Source organism: Mangifera indica, chromosome 3, assembly GCF_011075055.1.
Source record: "Mangifera indica cultivar Alphonso chromosome 3, CATAS_Mindica_2.1, whole genome shotgun sequence".
Taxonomy (NCBI): Eukaryota; Viridiplantae; Streptophyta; class Magnoliopsida; order Sapindales; family Anacardiaceae; genus Mangifera; species Mangifera indica.
The window spans coordinates 2,764,650-2,786,033 of record NC_058139.1 but is presented as its reverse complement, the minus strand read 5'-3'; the positions used below and the strand labels follow the sequence as shown (position 1 = coordinate 2,786,033).

The 21,384-nt window shown below is 35.2% G+C and overlaps 5 protein-coding genes across 8 annotated transcripts; 2 read left to right on the top strand and 3 right to left on the bottom strand.

Moving 5' to 3' along the window:
* Positions 1-23: 23 nt before the first annotated feature.
* Positions 24-1,421, top strand: LOC123211362 (glutaredoxin). 2 transcript variants are annotated; one of them, XM_044630049.1, is made up of 4 exons: positions 24-268; positions 365-431; positions 799-897; positions 1,189-1,299. In XM_044630049.1, the coding sequence occupies exons 1-4, from the start codon at positions 168-170 to the stop codon at positions 1,219-1,221; spliced, it is 300 nt and encodes a 99-aa protein (XP_044485984.1). In that variant the 5' UTR covers positions 24-167; the 3' UTR covers positions 1,222-1,299. The 2 variants fall into 2 exon arrangements, with proteins under 2 accessions (XP_044485984.1, XP_044485983.1); XM_044630048.1 differs by having other exon boundaries at positions 33-268; positions 365-453; positions 1,189-1,421.
* LOC123211361 (anthranilate phosphoribosyltransferase, chloroplastic) lies at positions 1,288-5,014 on the bottom strand. Its single transcript, XM_044630047.1, has 10 exons — positions 4,727-5,014; positions 4,493-4,636; positions 4,147-4,308; positions 3,953-4,036; positions 3,195-3,383; positions 2,535-2,625; positions 2,385-2,444; positions 1,876-1,994; positions 1,603-1,737; positions 1,288-1,515 (listed from the first exon to the last, which is right to left on the bottom strand). The coding sequence occupies exons 1-10, from the start codon at positions 4,946-4,948 to the stop codon at positions 1,468-1,470; spliced, it is 1,254 nt and encodes a 417-aa protein (XP_044485982.1). The 5' UTR covers positions 4,949-5,014; the 3' UTR covers positions 1,288-1,467.
* Positions 5,015-7,214: 2,200 nt separating this feature from the next.
* Positions 7,215-8,898, bottom strand: LOC123212168. 2 transcript variants are annotated; one of them, XM_044631231.1, is made up of 3 exons: positions 7,731-8,898; positions 7,548-7,604; positions 7,215-7,479 (listed from the first exon to the last, which is right to left on the bottom strand). In XM_044631231.1, the coding sequence occupies exons 1-3, from the start codon at positions 8,530-8,532 to the stop codon at positions 7,412-7,414; spliced, it is 927 nt and encodes a 308-aa protein (XP_044487166.1). In that variant the 5' UTR covers positions 8,533-8,898; the 3' UTR covers positions 7,215-7,411. The 2 variants fall into 2 exon arrangements, with proteins under 2 accessions (XP_044487166.1, XP_044487167.1); XM_044631232.1 differs by having other exon boundaries at positions 7,215-7,461; positions 7,731-8,686.
* Positions 8,899-9,331: 433 nt separating this feature from the next.
* Positions 9,332-13,206, bottom strand: LOC123212167 (U3 small nucleolar ribonucleoprotein protein MPP10). Of its 2 annotated transcripts, none has more exons than XM_044631229.1 (13): positions 12,423-13,206; positions 12,160-12,215; positions 11,785-11,911; positions 11,514-11,624; positions 11,248-11,385; positions 11,042-11,110; positions 10,895-10,936; positions 10,688-10,756; positions 10,403-10,474; positions 10,243-10,296; positions 10,004-10,145; positions 9,816-9,881; positions 9,332-9,725 (listed from the first exon to the last, which is right to left on the bottom strand). In XM_044631229.1, exons 1-13 carry the CDS (start codon positions 13,131-13,133, stop codon positions 9,712-9,714), a joined length of 1,671 nt encoding a protein of 556 aa, XP_044487164.1. In that variant the 5' UTR covers positions 13,134-13,206; the 3' UTR covers positions 9,332-9,711. The 2 variants fall into 2 exon arrangements, 1 of the variants encoding a protein (XP_044487164.1); XR_006501504.1 differs by having other exon boundaries at positions 9,983-10,145.
* A 1,371-nt stretch (positions 13,207-14,577) lies between these two features.
* On the top strand, positions 14,578-21,089 carry LOC123210085. Its single transcript, XM_044628279.1, has 5 exons — positions 14,578-17,406; positions 17,688-18,683; positions 19,430-19,655; positions 20,010-20,152; positions 20,560-21,089. The coding sequence occupies exons 1-5, from the start codon at positions 14,860-14,862 to the stop codon at positions 20,851-20,853; spliced, it is 4,206 nt and encodes a 1,401-aa protein (XP_044484214.1). The 5' UTR covers positions 14,578-14,859; the 3' UTR covers positions 20,854-21,089.
* The last annotated feature ends 295 nt before the right edge of the window (positions 21,090-21,384 follow it).

The following is a 21,384-nucleotide window of genomic DNA, read 5'->3' as shown; positions in this document are numbered from 1 at the left end:
AAATAAAATATTCAGTTGATACTGTTGATTATATTATATTTTGTGTTCACAGAATATGTTCCTTTGTTAAGTTTCCCGCAACCAACTGCGGCCTATATTTTGTTTGGTTGAGTTGCGCTTGCGCATCTCCTTCTCTTTCCAATCAAACCCGTTTTGCTCAATAAAAAATGGGATTGGCGATGAGTTTATTTTCGAGCAAAGAAGAGCTTGAAACGACGATCGGTAAAGCCAAGGACATCGCCGCCTCCGCTCCAGTTGTTGTCTTCAGGTACCCTTTCCTTGTTTCTTTTCAATTAAATTATACGACTGACTTGAGAGCCGTATCAGTGGAATTGTGATGAGTGATAAGATTTAATGTTTGCAGCAAAACTTACTGTGGCTATTGTGCAAGGGTGAAGCAGTTGCTCACAAAGCTTGGAGCTACTTACAAGGTCGTAGAACTGGATGTAGAAAGTAAGAGCAAACTCAGTAGTCTTTTGTAATCGATTTATATGTTGCCCTTCTTATTCAATTTCAAGTTGTGCAGCTGAAGATGGAGTTTAAATCTATTTCTGGCTGTTGCATATTTTTCGTTTCCAAGAATAGGGTTTACGATGAAGCATCCTTTTTTAATTATTTATGTCTACGTGAATATGTTGGATTAGGGTTGGTTGGCTAAATGAAACAAAGTGCGAAGATGATATCATTCATTCTTTACCAATTAATATATGTTTTGCCCAATCAAGCAATTCTATTGAGTTCATAGGAGATTAAGCTAGCTATTATGAAATCTTAAGGAAATTCTCTTTCTTGTTGAAGGTGATGGAAGTAAAATTCAATCAGCTCTGGCAGAGTGGACTAAGCAAGGGACTGTACCTAATGTGTTCATTGGGGGAAAACACATCGGTGGCTGTGACAGTAAGGCCTTTCATCCCCTCTTTTACTTTTAATCTGTGCTTAGTTTCTTTGCAGAAAAGACCTGTATGGTATAGTGTTGGAGTAAAGTTGAGAAGTGGAGGTGGTTAAGTTTACGGGGGGATGTTAGTGTGTAAGGGTGAAAGTGTTGTTTTTGAATATGTCTGTGCCTCAACTATTATTGTGCGATACAACCGTGCCTTGTTGCTATCTTGTAAATTGCAAGGGGTAAAGAGAGGAGTCCATTAATGCTTTCTTCTATTCAACCCTTTTTTCCTGCTTTGATCTTTGCAGCTGTTGTTGAGAAGCACCAGGGAGGAAAGCTAGTGCCCCTTCTTACTGATGCCGGTGCCATTGTGGATAAGTAATAACACTACTCATTTGCATAAGAGGTTATAACCAAAATGAGATGTTTATGAAATGGGATGAAGAGAATCAAACCATACATTCTGTAAACATTAGCGATGTATGTTGTTTAATATTGCGTGAATGCCATTGTTAGAGGCTGTCCAAAAACTTTTTTGACACTTTGAATCATGTCTACTAGAATCTCTGTAAAAATCTCCAAGGTGTTCAAGCAAAATTTGGCACTCCACCCACACCAACATCTTCTTTCGCCTTCTGCTTTAATCAAGTGAACAGACAAAAATAAACTGGTTACATTTAATCCCTAAAGAAGTAATTAAGTCAGAGCCAGGTTTTACTTACCTTAGAGATTTCAATCCATGAATCCAGTGTCTTAATAGCTTTCCCTGATGAATGGATTTCACGCGCCAAGGCCACTCCCTCAGCCAACGTGTTGACACGGCCACTGACCAACATTGCAGGTGCAGCATTAAGGATCTGTCCAATTCTTGTAAAATTAAATTTTCTTTTCCTTAATAACAGCATCATGCATGAACAAGCACACCCACAATGGAGTTGGGAATAAGGGGAGGGTAGCAGTCAGTTGTATTGGAAATATGATAGTAGAAAACTCACCAATGCATCTGCAATTGGCCCTCTCTCGCCTGACAGTATGCGCCTTAAGACCTCTGCATTATAGTCAGGGTCTCCACCTCGCAAATCTTCTAGAGTGCAGCGAGGAATGCCAAACTCCACTGCCAAGTAAACATACTCATTTTAGTGGAACATTCATGTAATAATATGACAAAAGAAACCATTTCAAAACAAAATTAAGTACAACTTTTAGCATTATCTACATCTAATTTTAACCCTACTACATAAATCCATGGAGACACTCAGGTCTACCAATCAATTTAGTTACAAAATGGAGAGAAATAACTTATGAGCAATACTATGTGTACCCACTTTGGATACACAAATGTATACACACTCATATGTGTCATCATATGATTGGTTATTGTTTTATTCTTAATTCAAAATCATCCAATCACATGATGACACATATAAATGTGTATATATTTGTGTACCCAAAGCGGGTACACATAGTTTTATTGATAACTTATACATCGGTTACATGATCTTACATGGGTCAAATGAGAATCTCTCAATCTTTTCTGGGGTGACATCAAGGACAACACCAGGTCCTGTATTCAGATAATTATGCATAAATCTTGTGAAATGTAAGAATCTGACGTACAAACGTATCCAGATCATCTAAATGAAAGAATCTTTACCAAGGGGACTGATCTCATCTAAGCCCTCAGAGTGAACAACTAATGCTCTTTTCATCCCAAATCGTTGCAATGCATTTGCCATTTTATATACCTATCAAACAATGAAAAAAGGTTCTCCGATTACATTCAACAAGCTACTCAAAAGATACAGTCAATAGCTCCCTACATGTAAATAATTAAGCAAGAAATTACAGACCTTATAATTCTACATCTAGTTCAGTCTCCTTTATGAAACAAATGAAAGAAGAAGAAAAATAATGAAAAGAGAATCTTTCCATGAGGCTTCAATCATCAATCATACTAAACAGCGAGGCAGGAATGGAGAGGGCAGATGGTTTACATGATGCTCTTTGGAGGCATGCAATGCACAGGATTTTAAGATTGGAAATATTGCTGGCAGCTTAATTCCCAAGACTCACTTTGGTCGCTTTTCTCACCAGTGTGCCAATCTAAGAGTATGATTTGAATTTTCAATTTCATGCAGAAAAAGTGCAATTCCATCAACACAAATGAATGCTTCCAACAAACTAACAAGTTCAAATGGCTGAAAAGAAGCATAGGACCTACAAATCTTTTGGCTAATAACATTGATTTGACAAGAAATCTTCTATGGAGATAAATATTTCAACTACGACTACAGTGCACTATGCAGGCACTTACCAAGTCTTCCGCAAATACACCAACTACAGCATAAGGCACCCGTGCAGGATTCAACATAGGACCCAGAATATTGAATACAGTTTTCACTTTAAGCTGTTTCCTCACAGGCCTGACAATCTTCATTGCAGGATGATAGTGTGGAGCCATCATGAAACCAATTCCTGCCTCATTCACACACCTTTTTACTGCCTGATTTAAGATAAAATAAGAAGAGTTCAACAAATGGCATATACCATTGTTTTATTTTTATGTTGCTTGTCCAATAGGTTGAATGAAGCAATAGCTCAAATCATTTCATGTCATTTCCAAACTAACTAATGGTTTATGATGACTACTGCTAAAGATGACTATACCAAAAACCTTCGAGTTAATTTTGGTACAACCATTACAGCTCTTGTTAATTTTGTCACCTTGACTCACCCATGAAATATTGTATTCTTTGGGGTCTGAGTAATAACCATGGGAATAAGAGGGATTTACACAAGCACAGAAAACACCCATCAAATATAGGTTAAGAAAAAGTGGGTGACATAAAACAATGACAAGAGTTAGAATTTTTATTAGTTAGCTTGATTAATTTTTTCATAATCTTAGTAATGTACCAACAATTTGGGTGCTTTTAATTCATATAAAGCTCAATGCAATATTAAATACGTGTTTCTCAGTTCTCATACCAAAAATTTGAAAAAAAAAAAAAAAGCAATTCAGATCAAAAGCAGTTATTCAACTACAATGATTTTAATTCCATATGCACCTACCTCAGGGCCCAAGTCAATAATGACACCCAAAGCTTCCAATACATCAGCGCTTCCACATGCAGAAGAGCTAGAACGATTCCCTTGCTGTACGGCTCACAACAGAACTAACGATAGTTACCAAATATGATAGGGATTCAATAATTGAAGTATAGAAACTATTATACCAAATAGATAAGGATGACAAAATCTGTTACCTTGGCAACTTTTGCACCACAAGCCGCAGCAAGTATGGAAGCACCAGTAGAAATGTTCACCGTGTTTGCGCCATCACCACCAGTTCCAACAATGTCAACCACATCATCCAGCCCTTCCACCTTCTTGGCGTGCTTTATCATTGCCCTCGCCAATCCCACAATCTATTTGCATAAACTTTTGAGGTTATGTAATTTTTTCAACAAATACCCGGAAACAACAAATAGATCAAGCCCATTCTGTTATCCTGTTTCAGTATGACTTATTGATTTAAGATTGTCTCAACGAATTCTCCAATAACGAGGTTCTACATAAATTGTTTGAAGCGATTGAATTCATTTTTGTTACCTCTTGAAAAGTCTCTCCTTTGGCTCTAAGCAACACGAGAAAAGCACTAATTAAAGCCTCATTGGCTTCATTCAACAAAAATTCCAGCGACGCTTCAGCCTCTTTTTCCGATAAATCCACACGACTGATCAAAGACTCAATCAACTACCGAAACACCAAAAAAAAAACCCCTTTAACAAATTTAAGTCAATCACAAAAACGTCTTCAAACCCGAAAACTAAAGTCAAAACTGACCTCATTAAATGAAGTAATCTGTGAAGCAGATTTTTCACAAACAGTTGGCAGGGCAGCAACCACAGTGGAAGGCCCGACAGTGAAGTCTCTCTTTCTTTCATTGAATTTACAGCTTCCGACACCAAAAAGAAAGCTCGATAAACGTAGGTGGCTGCGATTAAATGAAGAGAAAGAAACATTAACTAAAGGAAAATTAGAGACAACTCCGATCGCCTTCGCCATTATTGGACAACTTTGTCAATGGAAGGATAGGAATGTCAGATACAGCGACGGCATTAGAAAAATACGCTTTTTTTTCTTGTACGGAAACCCCAGGAGCTACAGTACAACAGTTTTGCCCCGTGGCAGCACGTGTGAATAGAAATTTGATGGCCATTCTCGATTCAAGATCACAATTGCGGCACAAATGAGTTCAACGTGTATAAAAAAACCCATACATAATGTTATCATTTCAAAACTGCTACGTTTCCAGGAGGATTTCCACGTATAGAAATAATCTACTGCAAATGCATTTATTTAACTCTAACGAAAGGTACGGACAAAGAAATATTTTATTATTAAAATTAAAAATTTTTTCCACAAATTATTAAATTAAAATTATTATTATATTTAATAAAATTTGATAAATTAAATAATTATTATATTAGATTAAAAAAATAAAAATATATTATTTTATTTAAATATTATTATGTATAATTATTTTATAATATTTTTTTATGTTATTTGTTATATTAATTAAAAATAAAATTATTTTTACCTTAAAAAATTAATAAATAAAGATATAATTATAATAAAATAAAAATTATCTCGATAATATTTTAATACTTAAAATAGAAATACTAATCAAATTACTTTTTATATTACTTATTATATCATCATAGATAATATTTTATTATTTATAAATTAAATAAAATAATATAAATAATAAAAAATAAATTATCAAAATAATATTTAATATCTTTTAATCAAATATTTTTTAAAAATAAAATTATTTTATTAGTAGAATAATAACGGGATTTGAATGTATAAATCCCCTGTTTTCTATTATATATAAGTAAAAAATAATAAATATTTTTTTTTCTTATTTTATGTTCCATTTTTTTCCTTCTTTTTTAACTTGCAATTTTTTTATTAACATACTCCGTTGTTGTTTCTTCTTGCCAGTGATATTAAAACCCTAAATTTATATCTTATAATTATCATCATAAATTATATTTATTATATTATAAAAAAATATTTATTTACGTATTTTTAAAAAATAAAATAATAATAAAATATTAACAGAATCTCTGATTATTAAAAAAGAAAAGAAAGTCTCAGTGGAGTGCACGTGACTCTGTGCACAATTCTGGACGACAAAATGCTGTAACATGGTAAAAATCCCATTCATGATATGACATTTCTCAGAAATTACGTGGCCTTTGCTTTGATTTGATCTGAATATTAATAATTATTGATAAAGTGGATTACTGGTCAGCGATAGACATGTCTACCTATATAAGCAGCTTCAAGTTGAAATATCTCTTAGCTGAAATAAATAAAGAGCGACTTTGCTCCAAATTTGTTGAGTTATAATTAAATCTGGTTTAAATGAAAAATAATTTAATTTAAACGAAGTTAACTTTAATTTAGTTTTATAATTCAAATTAAAAATTTAAATTTATAATTTGATTTGATTCAAATTAATAATTTAAATATATAATTCAAATTTATAGTTTAAATTTATAATTTATTAATAAAAAGATTTTATTTTATTTAAATAATATTAAAAAAAATTATTCAAATTATAGATTTAAACTAAATTGAGTCACAAATTTGAACCATTAATTCAAACTATAAATTTAAATTGATTCGAACTATAAATTAAACTATTAATTTGAATAAAAAATTCGAATTAAACTTGAACCGATCTGAATTAAATACCTCTAAACTTAAGTTCAATTTAGTTTAAAAAATAAGTCAAATCTTTCAGTTTAAATTTGATTCAAATTCAAATTAAATAAATTTAATATAAAATAAATCAAATCGGATTAATTTTCGAAATTGAATCGACTCAAATCATATTTAGACCTAAGCCTACCTACTAGAACAAAAGCAGGACTTGTCGGAGCATAACTCAAGGGTTGTGAAGGTTGTGTTATTACTTCGGGTCTTACCTATAGGTCCGACCAACTTGGTTAGAAAAAGTAAAAAAATAAAAATTATATTAAAAAATAAATAAATCTATAATACAATAGACTGGGCGTATGCTTTAGGAGATCGACCGACAGAGGCATGGAACGAGAGCCCTAATCTGTATCCTGAGCCTAACCATACCGCAAACTAATACGGCCTGCAAGACCCGTCGTTTAGTGGGCAGAACGAGTGGATCTAGTTAGTGGGAATCCAAGTACGAGATTGTTGCATGAGCCTTTCTTTGTCAGTATACTATGTTTTCATTTTTGCAATGCTTTACAATTGTCACGAGAAGAAACTGGCAATCACAAGATTAAAGCAAAAAATGAAAATAATAAGATGGTCACTGTATAAGAACTCGAAGAACACAAAAATTTATGGAAAAATAACAGAGATAAATGCCCATAATAAATGCAAACATCCCCCACTCTTCAGTAGACTAGGACATAAATCAAAACTTGAATGCAGATGATGAGCCCAGGTGCAGTTCAACACCATTAATAATTGCTTTCAGGTTTGATTTATTGTCAGCCACACTGACATCAACATAAAAAATTTTCCTGCAAAATTTTCAGAAACTATAATAGCTTAATGGAATAAGTGAAATGAAGGATTAAAAATGTATTTAAAAACTTGCAATTAATACCTGCAAAAGTTTCAAACAGAGTCCATGATCTTCTGCTTGATGACGACGACGACCCAACTGCAATATTACATATTATTCAAAGCTTTTTCAGATTCCATTCAACAATATTTATTGAAGAAGATTTTTTTTTTTTTTGGTTCTTTCTTCAATCGTACTGAAGATCAAATATTGATATGATCTAACCTGTGTCACAATTCGACGTGGAGTTCAAGCTCCCGCACATGCAGAGTTGCCTAACCCCATCACTGCCATACCCACACGTGCCACCGGTGGCCTCACAGGATCTGCAGAATTTATCGTTGCCTTGAACGGAATACTTCACACGAATCCCATAAGCCCAATCACTCGGCCGACCATTCTGCAGCGGCGCAAGGCTGTAAGCGCTAGAATACCCTTCACATTGAAGCTTCGTAAGATTAATCGCTTTAATCGACTCAAAAGCCACAGCACAACACTCCGGCGGGCCAGACCCAAACATAGAGCCCACCCCTTTCCGGCCGACCAAATTCCAAGCCGGACACCCGTAATACTCCTCGCATCCCATGCCGGAAACGTTCCTACAAGGCAAGTGCTGCCCCGGAAAACCTTGGAAGAGTGGAGACTGAGCCGAGCATCCTATTAACATGAACACATTATCAGCCGTCGGATTGAAGTACGTTGCTCTCCAATGATCAACGCCGAAGCCGTTGCCCTTGCTGCCGAGTACGATGGTGTCACAGGTTGACATGTGAGGGTCGTGGAGGGTGAGTGATTGAAAAGCGTAGTCGATTTCTAGGACACGGTAAGATCCTGAAGTGATGTGAAACATTAACACATCGTTGATGCAGAACAAGAGGTCTCTGAAACCGGGGTGGCCGCAGCCTTGTTGAAGTGAGAAGGGGTAGTCGATGGTGATGTTTCCGCAGTATGACCTGCATTTGTTGACGTAGGCATGGGCTAAAGCTGAGAGAATAAATGGGAGGGCGGCGAATAACAGTTTAGACATGGAGGCAAGAAAGAAGAGGAAACTGGAAGGAAAGGACGAGAAGTGGAGGCAGTGGTGAATGGTGATACTTTGCTTAGTTCAAGAAATGATTTTTAAGGACTTTATTCACATGAATTGTTGAGGAATTTCTCTTTTTTCTTTTATAAATTAATCGTTCGGCTGCTTTTTGTACTGGGGATATAGCTTTAGTTTGCTTTTTGTGTTGCCGGAAGAAGGCGATGGTTGCTTTTTAATCAAGTAAAATTTTGCTTGTCTGTGACCATAACAGTGGATTTCTAAGGTTCTTCAATTTTTGAACTAAAAGAAACCCAGTTGGCGCTGCAGATGTCAAAATATGGGCTGGTTTTGTTGGTTTTTGAAACTCCACTGGATTGATGGTCCAAGTAAAAAGAATTGGCGTGTTAAATCCTACCTTTTTTGTTTGAAACCCTTTCAACAAGTTAAATCTTGATTTTGATACAATCGATCTGAAGCGTGACAATAGATACATCAAAATGATGGCTATGAACCCAGAATTAGGCAATTAGTTTTGACATCGATAATAATAGAGGGAAAAATTCATGTGAAGAATTTAATGACGGATGTAAGTTCACTTATCTTGTAAGATGTATCCATTGTCGATAATTTATGGTCAAATTTTGCTCTTCTGTAATATTTCATGTTAAATTATCAATCACTGTAAATTTTAACTAGGCAGGAAATCGGTCCAACTCTTCAGGAGTAAAAGCCTGTTTTGCAGCAGCGTGCGTATGGCATAATGGTCCGGTTTTGTTGAAGAAGAACTGATCAATAGACATGGTTTTACGAAGTAAATGTATTTGCAACAAACAGAAGTCTTTCCTTACAGCAAATGAGCTGATAGAGAGAAAAGCGCGACAATGAAATCTCTTTCTAAGATTAATGTCATCCACGACAGATTCTACCAAAATTTTTTCTTCACTAGGAATAACCAACGAAAGCCAACTCTTTGCTGACCTTGGGTTTCAAGTAATTTTCAAATGATTTGTATTTGTACACACTTTCTGTACTCCTCAATCAGAACTAGCAAACAACTGCACTAAAGATCATTATGGCCCAGTATTTGCTCTCTTATCTTTTCCCCTCCCCTGCTGCCTGAATTGAAAACTAACCAGTAACCAGAAGATTTTTCGGAGAACTCCCGATACATCAACTTATTCTTTATTCCTCATTGCCTGCAATTTTAAGAAGAGTATATGTGAGGGAAATGTATTTCATTAATTTCAAAAATAATGCTTTGTCAGTTAGAGAAGCAGATAAGTCACCATCATTGTGATTTAGTGATGCGTTGCCTCTTGCCTTCTTAGCCGTTGTCCTTTTTGCAGCTTCAGCTGTGACCATGACAGCCAAAATTAATGGAGACAAGATAGGTACATAATCATTCAAGCCAACGCGGAAAAACAAGAAACCCCAGCCAATAAAAGTGTCTTACATTCCTGTTACCCAATCTTACCCTTATATTTCCTTTTCTTGTTAGCTCTTCTTCTCTTCCTCTCTGCCTGAGTAAGTTCTGCTTCTTCTTTCACATCACCTTTGCCAGCAAAGACTTCCTCAGGAGCAAGCATAGCTGCATCTGAAACAGCAACAGGTGCAATCTACCCACAGAAGACATATCAGGTGTATTAGTTTAGAGTTACAGTTTATTACAAGAATGTGAAACTTGTTTCTAAAACATGAAAGAAAAACCCATACCTCTTCCATGGCTAAAGCAGGGACATTTGCTTGTATAGACATGTCATCAATAACCTATTCAGGTAAAGACATCAAATATGTATACACAGATTATTTCCAGAAAATGCATGTACTGTCTCCAAATAGAGATAAAATTTATTATGATTATTCAGAAGCATACAGGTTTTGGAGTGAAGTGGAAATGAGAAAGAGCATCCAACTTCAAGCACAGTTTCTTGAACAGCATGCTTGCCTAGCAAGATTACCAACCAAAAAGTTAGATGAATCTAACATTTCTATCATAGATTAAAATTGAAAGAACACAAAGAAACAGAATAAAATTGGGTCTAATTTTTACAACTAATTGGTGAAAACATAATCTTCTCAAAACAAAAAAAGTGACAAATGACAATAAAGAATTAATTAGGGGCAACAGTGAACACAATAAAACAATTTAGGTATGCACCTCTTTCTTCTGTTCATCAGAGAATAACAATGGTGTAGCAGCTGGATTTGTTGTTTTAACATATTCTTCCTGCAAATAAATACATGACCAATAGTCCAGTCACTAATGCTTGCAACATATATACAACCCATCTGCAGAATAACAGATCTAGAGAAGAAGGGAGAAAGCAGCTAATTCAACAATGTGCACTGGTCATAATGCTCAAACCTCATAAATTTCAGCGAGACCTTTTTTGCTCTTATTCTCATCCTGCAAATTTAACAAAACGGGATTGAACATATTAGTTTTTATTCTAACAAATGTAAGAGGGAGATAAAACCTGAAAAGTTAACTACTTCAAAGAATTGTACTAACCAACTCTTTCAATTCTCTCGGTGCTTTAGTGAGTAAACTAGGAGCCTTTTGAACATCATCGAATTGCCCCTAAAGATATCATAGAAATGCAGTTTTTTACAATTTGGAGATAGAAAATTTAAATAAATACACACTGATCCATCATAGCCACTTTCGAAAGAATCAAAGTACACTGCATAAGAAAATAATTATAATATTAAGTTCACCTCAACAATTCTCTTCTTAATCATCTCTTCAATTGATGCTGTAAACTCCTCAGTAATTACAGGGGCAGGCCTCACATTGTGTTGAAAATCCAAATCAACTTCTAATGCACTGTTCTTCGGTCTTTGTGCAGCAGTTACCTGTTATCAAGAACCATATTGTCTAAAATCCATGCACAAATTTCTATACATAGTTGATTTACATCTAAAACAAGAGAATAAAATACAAGAATATCTAACACAAGAAATTTAAGAAATAAAAAACTTACCTCTCCTTGCATGGTCCAAGTTTTTGGGTCTAAATTTGCTTTCTCCATCTTTTCTATTTCAGACTGAAGCTTCTTAAGTTGTTTCTCATGCGTGGAAAGGTTATCATTTTTCTGGAAAAGGAAAGATGCTTCAAGAGTTATTTTTATTTTACTCTTTGATCAAATAGAGCAAAGGACCTTAAGAGTGATTTTAATCTAATATTTACCATAGAAAATTTACCACTATCAATCACAGTTCAATTAATATGCTTAATAGAAAAAAAAAATGTACCCGATCTTCCATTGCCTCATCATCATCTGGTTTATCATCCAAGTCCGAATCTTCTTGTGACTCATCAATTGTTTTTGGTTTTTTCTGGGGAGCTTTTTTCTTTTTACCACCAAAGAAGTCTTCATACCTAAATATTGAAAAAAACTGTACAAGGTAAATGAAGGGCAAAATAAATGCGCACTCAGATTACAATGTATACAGACATGAAGCTAGACTACACTTAACAAAAGCTTCATGCACAAAAATTATAAAACACAAGTTCTACCATGATCTTATAACCAATAAATTACCAAAAGATAAAAAATAAAAAAAGCTATATTGTGGCCAACATCAAAGCAGACTTGAATATACAGGGAAAAAGAAATGAGAAACCACCTAGCATTCTCCAACTCATCTGCCTCTGCATTGTCCTCATCATCAAAAAGACCAAGCTGCAAAACCACAACCACGAGTTTCAAGAAGAGTGAAACTATGTAAAAGGGCAAAAAAGAAAAGAATGAGCTGATTCCAAAGAAATAAATTTATTGCAACTCCCATGAAAAGATATTGATTATATACTAAAATTATCTTAACCAAGTTCAGACCCACCAAAATTTCTCAATATTAACAAAGACAGAATAAAATAAAAGAAGCCTCACCTCCTCCTCATCTTCTTCATCCTCGTCATCATCCTCTTCATCTTCATCCTCATCCAACACTTTTCTCCCTTTCTTCTTCTTATTATCACTATCCTTCTTTAATCCATATTCCCTAGCTTCATCCTCCTCTAAATACTCCTGCAATTCATTTATCTTCAAAAAATCATCTTCTATCCCTCCTTTTCCCTTCTCTTCTACCTCCATTTCTTCCTTCTCACTCTCACTTCCTTCATCTTCATCTTCCTCTTCCTCTTCCCCTTTCAGTTCCTTCTCCTCCTCCTCCTCCTCCTCCTCATCCATATCATCATCAAACCCTTCATCCAATTCTTCATCAAAACCATCACTTGCCTCTTCAAGACCCTTTTTTTCGCCTCCCGAACCCTTCTCCTCACCTTCTAAAACCTTCTTAATTTTCCCAATTTCTCCCGGATTCTTCACAAACTTCTTCACTTCTCTCTTAAGACTCAACAACAAAGGCTGTGACTGCAAATCTATCTGGTGCCAAATCTGCTCCGCGTCGAACCCGTTTACCAATAATTGATCGAACGGTGATTTTGGGCAATAAGTTTTAAGGAATGAAAACAGCTTTTGTGAAGCACTACGCGCCGTCTCAGAAAGCTCCGCATTCGGTGCTAGCCATAATGGCGGCTCTGTTGATTTTAGGCGGTGCAGTGATTCCAAGTCAAGTGACGCTTCACTTGAGGCTGCCATGTCCGCTATGCCTTTTACTCTGTAAGGGTTCTGATTAAGGGGTTTAACAGGACTAGGGTTTTATTTTTATTTTCGAAAAAAAAAAAGAAAATAAATTGAGGGAGGTAAGAAAGTACTTAAGTACACGCGCGCGTGTATCCGAAACATGAATATTAAATTGTATTGGCCAAATATTTTGTCCCACCCAAGGTTTTATGTCTACCCTTAAGTTTCGAAAAAAGAAATTGTCACCCATCATGTCATCTAATAATTAGGGATGGCAACGGAAAGGGGAGGGGAGAGGATTTTGTCCCCTTACCTTAAGAGATATCAATCTTCATCCTTGTTATAAAGATGACAAAGATTTTATGTCCTCTCCTTGCGAAAAAATTCTTTTATTTGTCCTCATAGATAAAAATCTCTTCTTTATACTCTCTAAACATAATATAAATATATTAAATAATAAAATAAGTAAAATTAAAATCAATCAATTATTTCAAATATCATAAATATCATATATTAACTATTTTAATATACACAACAAAAACATAAATAAATTTGAAAAATATAAATAATCTAAAACTATAAAGATATGTTAGTATTTTAAGTAAGTATATTGATATAAAATGACATGGATGAGGACTAGAACGAGGAGAAGACACATGTATTTCTCTCCTTAGCCCGTCCCTGATTGAAAAATTTTTTTGCACTCCCATCCCTATCCTCTTTCTCTTTTTTATCAAAGAATCTTCTCTCAATTAAGATGAAAGAGAGTCAGATCTCTAAATTCAGATCAAATTTGTCATCTCTATTAATAATGAACATGTTACATTTTTTAAAAAAATAACTAGTTTATAATTTTATTAAAATAAAAAAAAACTATCTCTAACTGTATATATAAATATTAAATTATTAATATATATTATTATATTATATTTTAATTAATATTTTAAAATATAATTATCGTTTTTAAAACTATTAAATCATATATTAAAATTTAAAAATTTCAAATGTACTTTTTAATTTTTTTAAATTTTTATTAATATTTTAAAAATTATAAATTATAATCTAAAATAAAAAAAATAAAAATTCAAGAAAAATTGGGAAAAAATAAAAAGGATAAACGAAACTATATAAAATAGTATTATATTACTACTATTTCACTTAATTGAATTAATTAGCAAAAAAAAAAAATGATTTGACATTTTCAGAATAAAGGGTGAGAATTGTCCCTTCAACAAACCTTGGGTAGGAAATTTTTGGCCAATAATGTTTAACTTAATATATTATATAATGAGATTAAAAAAATGTGTGAAAAATTATAAGTGGATAGCCTTCAGTCAGTTGAATCTGTACAGTAATCATCGCATTATTATTTAATTGATTAATTATAATTTCACGTAATTTTTGTGGATTTATTATTATTATTATTAAAGGACAGTAATTAAATATGACACATGCAACATCTTGTCAAACTAGGCGTGCTCCTCAATCCGTTTCTTGCAAATTAACAAGCAAAATCAAAACACAGAAAACGTTTTTAAAATTCTCACCCTGTTTTGAAAATTTCCTTTCTTCTCATCTCTCACTCTCCCTCTCAGTTTGGATCCCTCCCAAGTTTTCTTCTTTCAATACAGTATCTGGCTTTTATCGACTGGGTATGTCCTACTGAATCTTTCATTTTTATGTTAAATCACCATCTTTGATTCCGTTTTCGACACCTTGATTTGTTAATTAATTGATTCCAATGAATAATGGAGAGGGGACTCGTGAGAACGCCTCCGAAGTCGCCTCTCCGGACGTGTCTGATTCGTTCCCGCCGAAATTGGACGGTGGTGATGTGCCACCCGCGTCATTGTCACAGTGCTCCTCGTTTGGGGAATTCGAGTTCGAGCAATATCGTAGCGCGAACTCTGTTACGGGCACATCCAGTATGCGTAGCTTGTATGTTACATCGTTGAACGATTGTTTAGATTCTGAGTTTGGGTCTTTAAAGAGTCTAGGATTCCGAGAAGATGTTAATTTTGAGAATTTTAGTTTGGGTGGTATTAGAAAGGTTTCTACTTTAGGTGATCATAAAATTGAGTTTTGCAAACAAAGAAATGATGATGAGGATGTAAAATTAGGGAGTGGTTTTAGTGCTTTGCCATTGTGTGATGATAGTTATGAGGGAAGAATCGTTAATGAGGATATGACATTGAATAGTTTTGGAATGGTGAGTGGGGATCATTTTGAATTGGAAGGTCCTGTTGACAATCTATTGATTGGAGGGAGTTGTAGTGATGTTGGGAGTGGTGAGAGGAGTGTGAATGGTGTGAGAGATGCTGTGGATATTGAAGAGGCCCCTTCGCTTTGTGTGGATAATAAAGATAAGGGAAGTTGCCAAGATGGTTTGCATTTGCAATTTGGTTCAGAGTTTGATGGAAGGGAGATAGAGCTGGAGCAAGATGAGACTTCTTCAAAGCACTCAGAAGGTGAGGATTCAATATATGATTATAGTACTGATGAGGAGCATAACAATAAATCATATTATCCTAGGAATGTAGAATATGTACAGGAAGCAAAATATGAGAAGGAAAATCCATTACTTATCAATTCACATGTAGCATTTGGTTTGGAAGATTGGGATGATTTTGAGCAAGAAGTGGGAGGAGGTACTATGTCTTCACTGATGTTAGATAAATTTCAAAAGAAGAGAGATGTGAATGTTGAAAGTGATAGAAATGTTTTAGATTCTGTGAGCCCAACTGCTATTCCAACTGATAGGCAGAAAGAGCAAAACAATGATGTGAAAGATTTGCCTGGAGTCAGCAGAAAAGTTCAAGATGCTAATGATTCTGAAGAAAACATTAATATCACAGTAGAAAACCCTGCTTGGTCACGCTGTCATGTTAATCAGGAGCCTTTGGAAGAAGAGAAAGACATTTCTGCTACTAGTTATCAAGTTCATGGTGCTGATGTTTTGGCTGAAAATTCTAAAAGCTCTTTCTCAGATCCCATTAATTTGCCAAGGTTTTCTGGGCTTGATGAAGGTGTAAGTTCTGTTGTCAGAAATCAAGTCCAAAGGACAGAAAATACTGAAAGTTCTTCCCCTATGTCAATTTGTTTGCCAAGATTTTCTGGGCTAGATGAAGATGAAGGAGATATTTCTATTGCTACTAATGAAGTCCAAGATGCTGATGATGTGACCATGTGCCATAATTATGGTAGTGATGAGGGGCATAAAAATAAATCATATTATCCGAGGAACATAGAATATGTACAGGAAGCAAAATATGAGAAGGAAAATCCATTACTTATCAATTCACATGTGGCATTTGGTTTGGAAGATTGGGATGATTTTGAGCAAGAAATGGGAACAAGTACTATTTCTTCACTGATGCTAGATAAATTTCAAGAGAAGAGAGAAGCGAATGTTGAAAGTGATAGGAATGCTTTAGATTCTGTGAGCCCAATTGTTATTCCAAGTGACTGTCGGAAAGAGCAAAACAATGATGTGAAAGATTTACCTGGAGTCAGCAGAAAAGTTCAAGATGCTAATGATTCTGAAGAAAACATTAATATCACAGTAGAAAACCCTGCTTGGTCTCCCTGTCATGTTAATCAGGAGCCTTTGGAAGAAGAGAAAGACATTCCTGCTGATAATTATCAAGTTCAAGGTGCTGATGTTTTGGCTGAAAATTCTAAAAGCTCTTTCTCAGCTCCCATTAATTTGCCAAGGTTTGCTGGGCTTGATGAAGGTGTAAGCTCTTTTGTCAGAAATCAAGTCCAAGGGACAGAAAATACTGAAAGTTCTTCCCATATGCCAATTTGTTTGCTAAGATTTTCTGGCCCAAATGAAGATGAAGGAGATATTTCTATTGCTAATAGTGAAGTCCAAGATGCTGATGATGTGACCAAGTACCATAATTTTGGCTCTGTTAGTAATGCATTTGTGTGGGAGCAGGAACCATTGGTTGAGGCGGCTCCCTTGAAGATGGGGTTGGACATTATTGATTCCAGATTGGAAATTATTGATCAATATTTGAGTAACAAGGAACCCAGTACCAATGACAGTGGAATTTTAGAGAAGGAAGAATTTGGGTATTTTAAAGCGCAATTGGCCCCTCTTGCTGATATTCCCATAGATCAACCTTGTGTTCATTCAATTGGATCTGCTAACATGTCAAATTCAGAAATTTTTGAAGACTGTGAGCCAAAACTATCCCCTCCTACCTTTGTAGATATCTTGAGTCCATCAAAGAATGCTCCAGCCTCTGCAGATCTTTCTGACAACCATCTGGCCTTGACCAAGGTCAGTACGTAGCATTGAGTAATGATTTTCTTGTTTATCCATTTTTCAGTTTTTGTGTTCTGTAATTAGTGACCATACCTTTTTATTATAATAATTTATGAGACTAAGCCCTACTTATTTTTCAGTTTTTGGTGTTTATCCATTCTTATTATCGGTGTTTTGCTCAGAAACTCTTATATAGTTGATCAACCAACATATTGGTGAAGCCAAGTGGTAGCTCTTCATTTGGCATGTATTTGCTTCTGTCTCATTTAAGTTGGTTGCTTTCTTATATATTGCAGAAAGAGAATCTTGAGTTACATGATTTTTATGATGAGGTTGTTCATGAGATGGAAGAAATTTTACTTGACTACAATGAGTCCCCTGGGGCTATGTTCTCTCCGGGTAACCAAATCTTTAAATCTCAAGTTTCTCTGCCTCTGAGAGATGGTGGGTCCACAGCTTCTACTTCTGGTACGGATGATGTTTACCCACCGACTGTACTCCCTCTGAAAATTGATGGGGTTGAAGTGGTAGGTGCCAAGCAGAAGAAAGGTGATGTTTCACTCAGTGAAAGATTGGTTGGAGTGAAGGAATACACTGTTTATAAAATAAGAGTGTGGAGCAGAAAAGACCAGTGGGAAGTTGAACGTAGATATCGTGATTTCTTTACTCTCTATCGTCGCTTGAAATCATTTTATGCTGACCAGGGCTTGATTCTCCCTTCTCCCTGGTCATCTGTAGAAAAAGAATCACGCAAGATATTTGGAAATGCATCTCCTGATGTTGTTGCTGAGAGAAGTGTTCTCATTCAAGAGTGTTTACAAGCTGTCATCTGTTCCAGTTCTTTTTCCAGCCTTCCAGGTGCACTGATTTGGTTCTTGTCTCCACAGGAATCATTACCTAGTTCCCCTGTTTCAAATATTCCAGTTTCTCAGTCCACATCTTTTACTGGAGGGGCAGACGCCCAAAACATTTCTCCTTTAGGGAAGACCATATCTCTTATTGTTGCAATTCAACCACAAAAATCCATGAAACAGATGATAGAAGTACAACATTATACTTGTGCTGGATGCCGCAAACATTTTGATGATGGAATGACTCTAATACAAGACTTTGTCCAGACTTTTGGGTGGGGAAAACCTCGACTTTGTGAATACACTGGTCAATTGTTCTGTTCTTCCTGCCATACAAGTGACACGGCAGTCTTGCCGGCAAGAGTATTGCATCATTGGGACTTCACACAATATCCAGTATCTCAATTGGCCAAATCATATTTGGATTCTGTGCATGATCAGGTAATTTTATACTAGCTTTAATTGTGTTTACCGTCAACACTACATGATGGATTTGAGTTAATTTTAAACCAGCTTTTATTATGTTATCAACATTGCATGGCAGATTTGAGTTTGTGGAAGAATTGATGTCATACAAGAGGTGACATAACTAATAGATTATATGTTGTTTTATCACTTAACTGTCACCGTAGATATTGATTTGCAAATATAATGCCAATGGAACTAGAGAGCTCCGTGCTGCCACCCTGAAAGCCCCAACTCAAATCTTGACCATAGTTGAGATTTGCAGATCACAGAAATGGAAAATGAAAGGAAAAAAAAGTACTGAAAACAATGAGCAAAAGTCTAAATACCCCCTGTTCTTCCTTGGTCACATTTGTTGGATTATTTTCTGTTTCCCATCTCTAGTAAATCTGGAAAAAGGGGAGAAAAGACAGAAAAAGGGAATTCAAAAGATCTGTTTACTGAGGACTGATAAAAAATTTAACCTTTTACATCCTATTTATGCTGAAGGAACTGAGATAGCTGCATCTAACTAGATGGTCAAAACTAGATTTTTTTTTTCTTTTAAATATTTCTTTTTTCCAACCTGGACTACTCAACAAGCAGCTCTGTATGTATTGAGATGAAACATTACTGTGTTTGAATTTCTCCACTTCATATATCACTGATTCAGGTAAAGCTTTCAAGGGTTATGCAATTATTAGTTGAGACTATTGATGATATATATCTTTTTATTCTTGCAGCCCATGCTTTGCGTGAGTGCGGTTAATCCTTTCCTGTACTCAAAGGTCCCAGCCCTACAGCATGCACTGGATGTTAGGAAAAAAATCGGAGCTATGCTTTCATTGGTTCACTGCCCATTTCGTAGATCCATCGACAAAGGACTTGGATCTCGAAGATATCTTCTTGAAAACAATGACTTTTTTGCACTCAGAGACCTCATTGACCTTTCCAAAGGGCCATTTGCAGGTTAACTCTTATCAATAGCTTCTTTTTTATTTGTGTTTAGCATTAAGATTTTTAGTAAGATTTATGGGCTTGTACTAAATTCCATTACTACACTTTTTCTCTGTTCCCATCGCCTGAATAATTTGCCTGTATTTAGGTTTGCTACTATTCTTAAGTTTTGGTCTGCTCTGTGAAATTTAATGGCCTTTTAAAATAAGTATTACTACTAGCAATTTGTTGAATTTCTAAAGAGCTGATTAACCCCTGTAGAGAAGAGGGTAGCCTTTCAGTATAATTTCTACCAGGCTTCTATTAGAGCAGCATATATATGTTGAATCTGTAGTTGACTGAACTGAAAAGTAACTCTTGTGGCAGCACTACCTGTAATGGTGGAAAATGTTTCAAGAAAAATACTGGAGCATATTACAGAGCAATGCCTTATATGTTGCGATGCTGGAGTCCCCTGCAGTGCTCAACAAGCTTGTAATGACCCATCTTCTCTCATTTTCACTTTTCAGGTTAGTACCCATTCAATGACCATAATTGCCACTAATTAGGATAATTTGATTTTCTAGTGAAAATAATTTCCCCGTTCCCTACTTGTGCGTCAACTACATTTGTGGTGTCTGTGTAAGCACACCAATTCATGCTCAGGTCTGTCCCAAGCATGGCGGCTACTGTGCATTTACATTCACACATTATATTTTTTAAGTTCATTGGTGCTAGGCCTTGTGAAATTCAATTTTGAATCAGTTAGCATTGGCGCCACATATTTATATGATATAACTAATGTTCCCGTTTACTGTTTTTGTTTGCATGGAATGTGTTGATCTTTATTCTGCATATTTTGAATGATAAGTTCAAAATTGTAATATTGTTGTTTATTATGTCATATTTTGAGCTGACAGTGTAAAATAATTACCAGGAAGGTGACACAGAAAAGTGTAAAGCTTGTGAAGCAGTATTCCATAAGCCTTGCTTTAGGAAGCTGGCACAATGCCCCTGCGGTGCAAGTCTTGGGATGGATGAAGCTGCAAATTCCGCCAAAAGGGTAAGCCACAATGACAGTGGTGAGACTAATGGAGCATTGATCACACTGGAGAAGAGAACAGGTTTTGGACTTTCTGCTGGACTGCTCTCGGGACTATTCTCAAGGGCAAAGCTGGAAAAAAGCGATAATGTTATTTTGATGGGTTCTCTTCCAAGCACTACTCTGTAATAATCTGTAATTGTAATGTATTATTTGTATTCTAGCTTGAACTGAAAGTGCAATTTCCTTTGTTACACCTTTGACTATTTGAGGTAAATATCGCAATAATGGAAAAGTGGCCTATATATGAGGCTTGCAACCAAATTGGGAGGTGAGATTTTTTCTCTTTTTGGGTTATTTTTATTATTAATTTTTTGTATAGCTGAAACGTATGTATAAATCAAAGTTATAATTGTTTCCTGAGATCTCCATGTGATGTCCTAACTTCTGTTCTTTTAATCATAATGAAGAGAACTATTTTCCTGTCATTTTCTGAATTTCCAGGCGCATGAAAATGGAGGAGAAGAACTCATAATCAGAGAAACTTGCAGGTTACAGATGACTGAAAGTGCAGGAAAATGAAGTATTATTATGAAAGCAGTGTAGCATTTTATTCTACAAAACTAAATGGGTCTTTTGTTGCCCAGTTATAGAAACAATTTGTTCAATTAACTTTCCTGGTTGATGATCCTGGAAGCCGATCCCCCTAAAAAAAAAAAA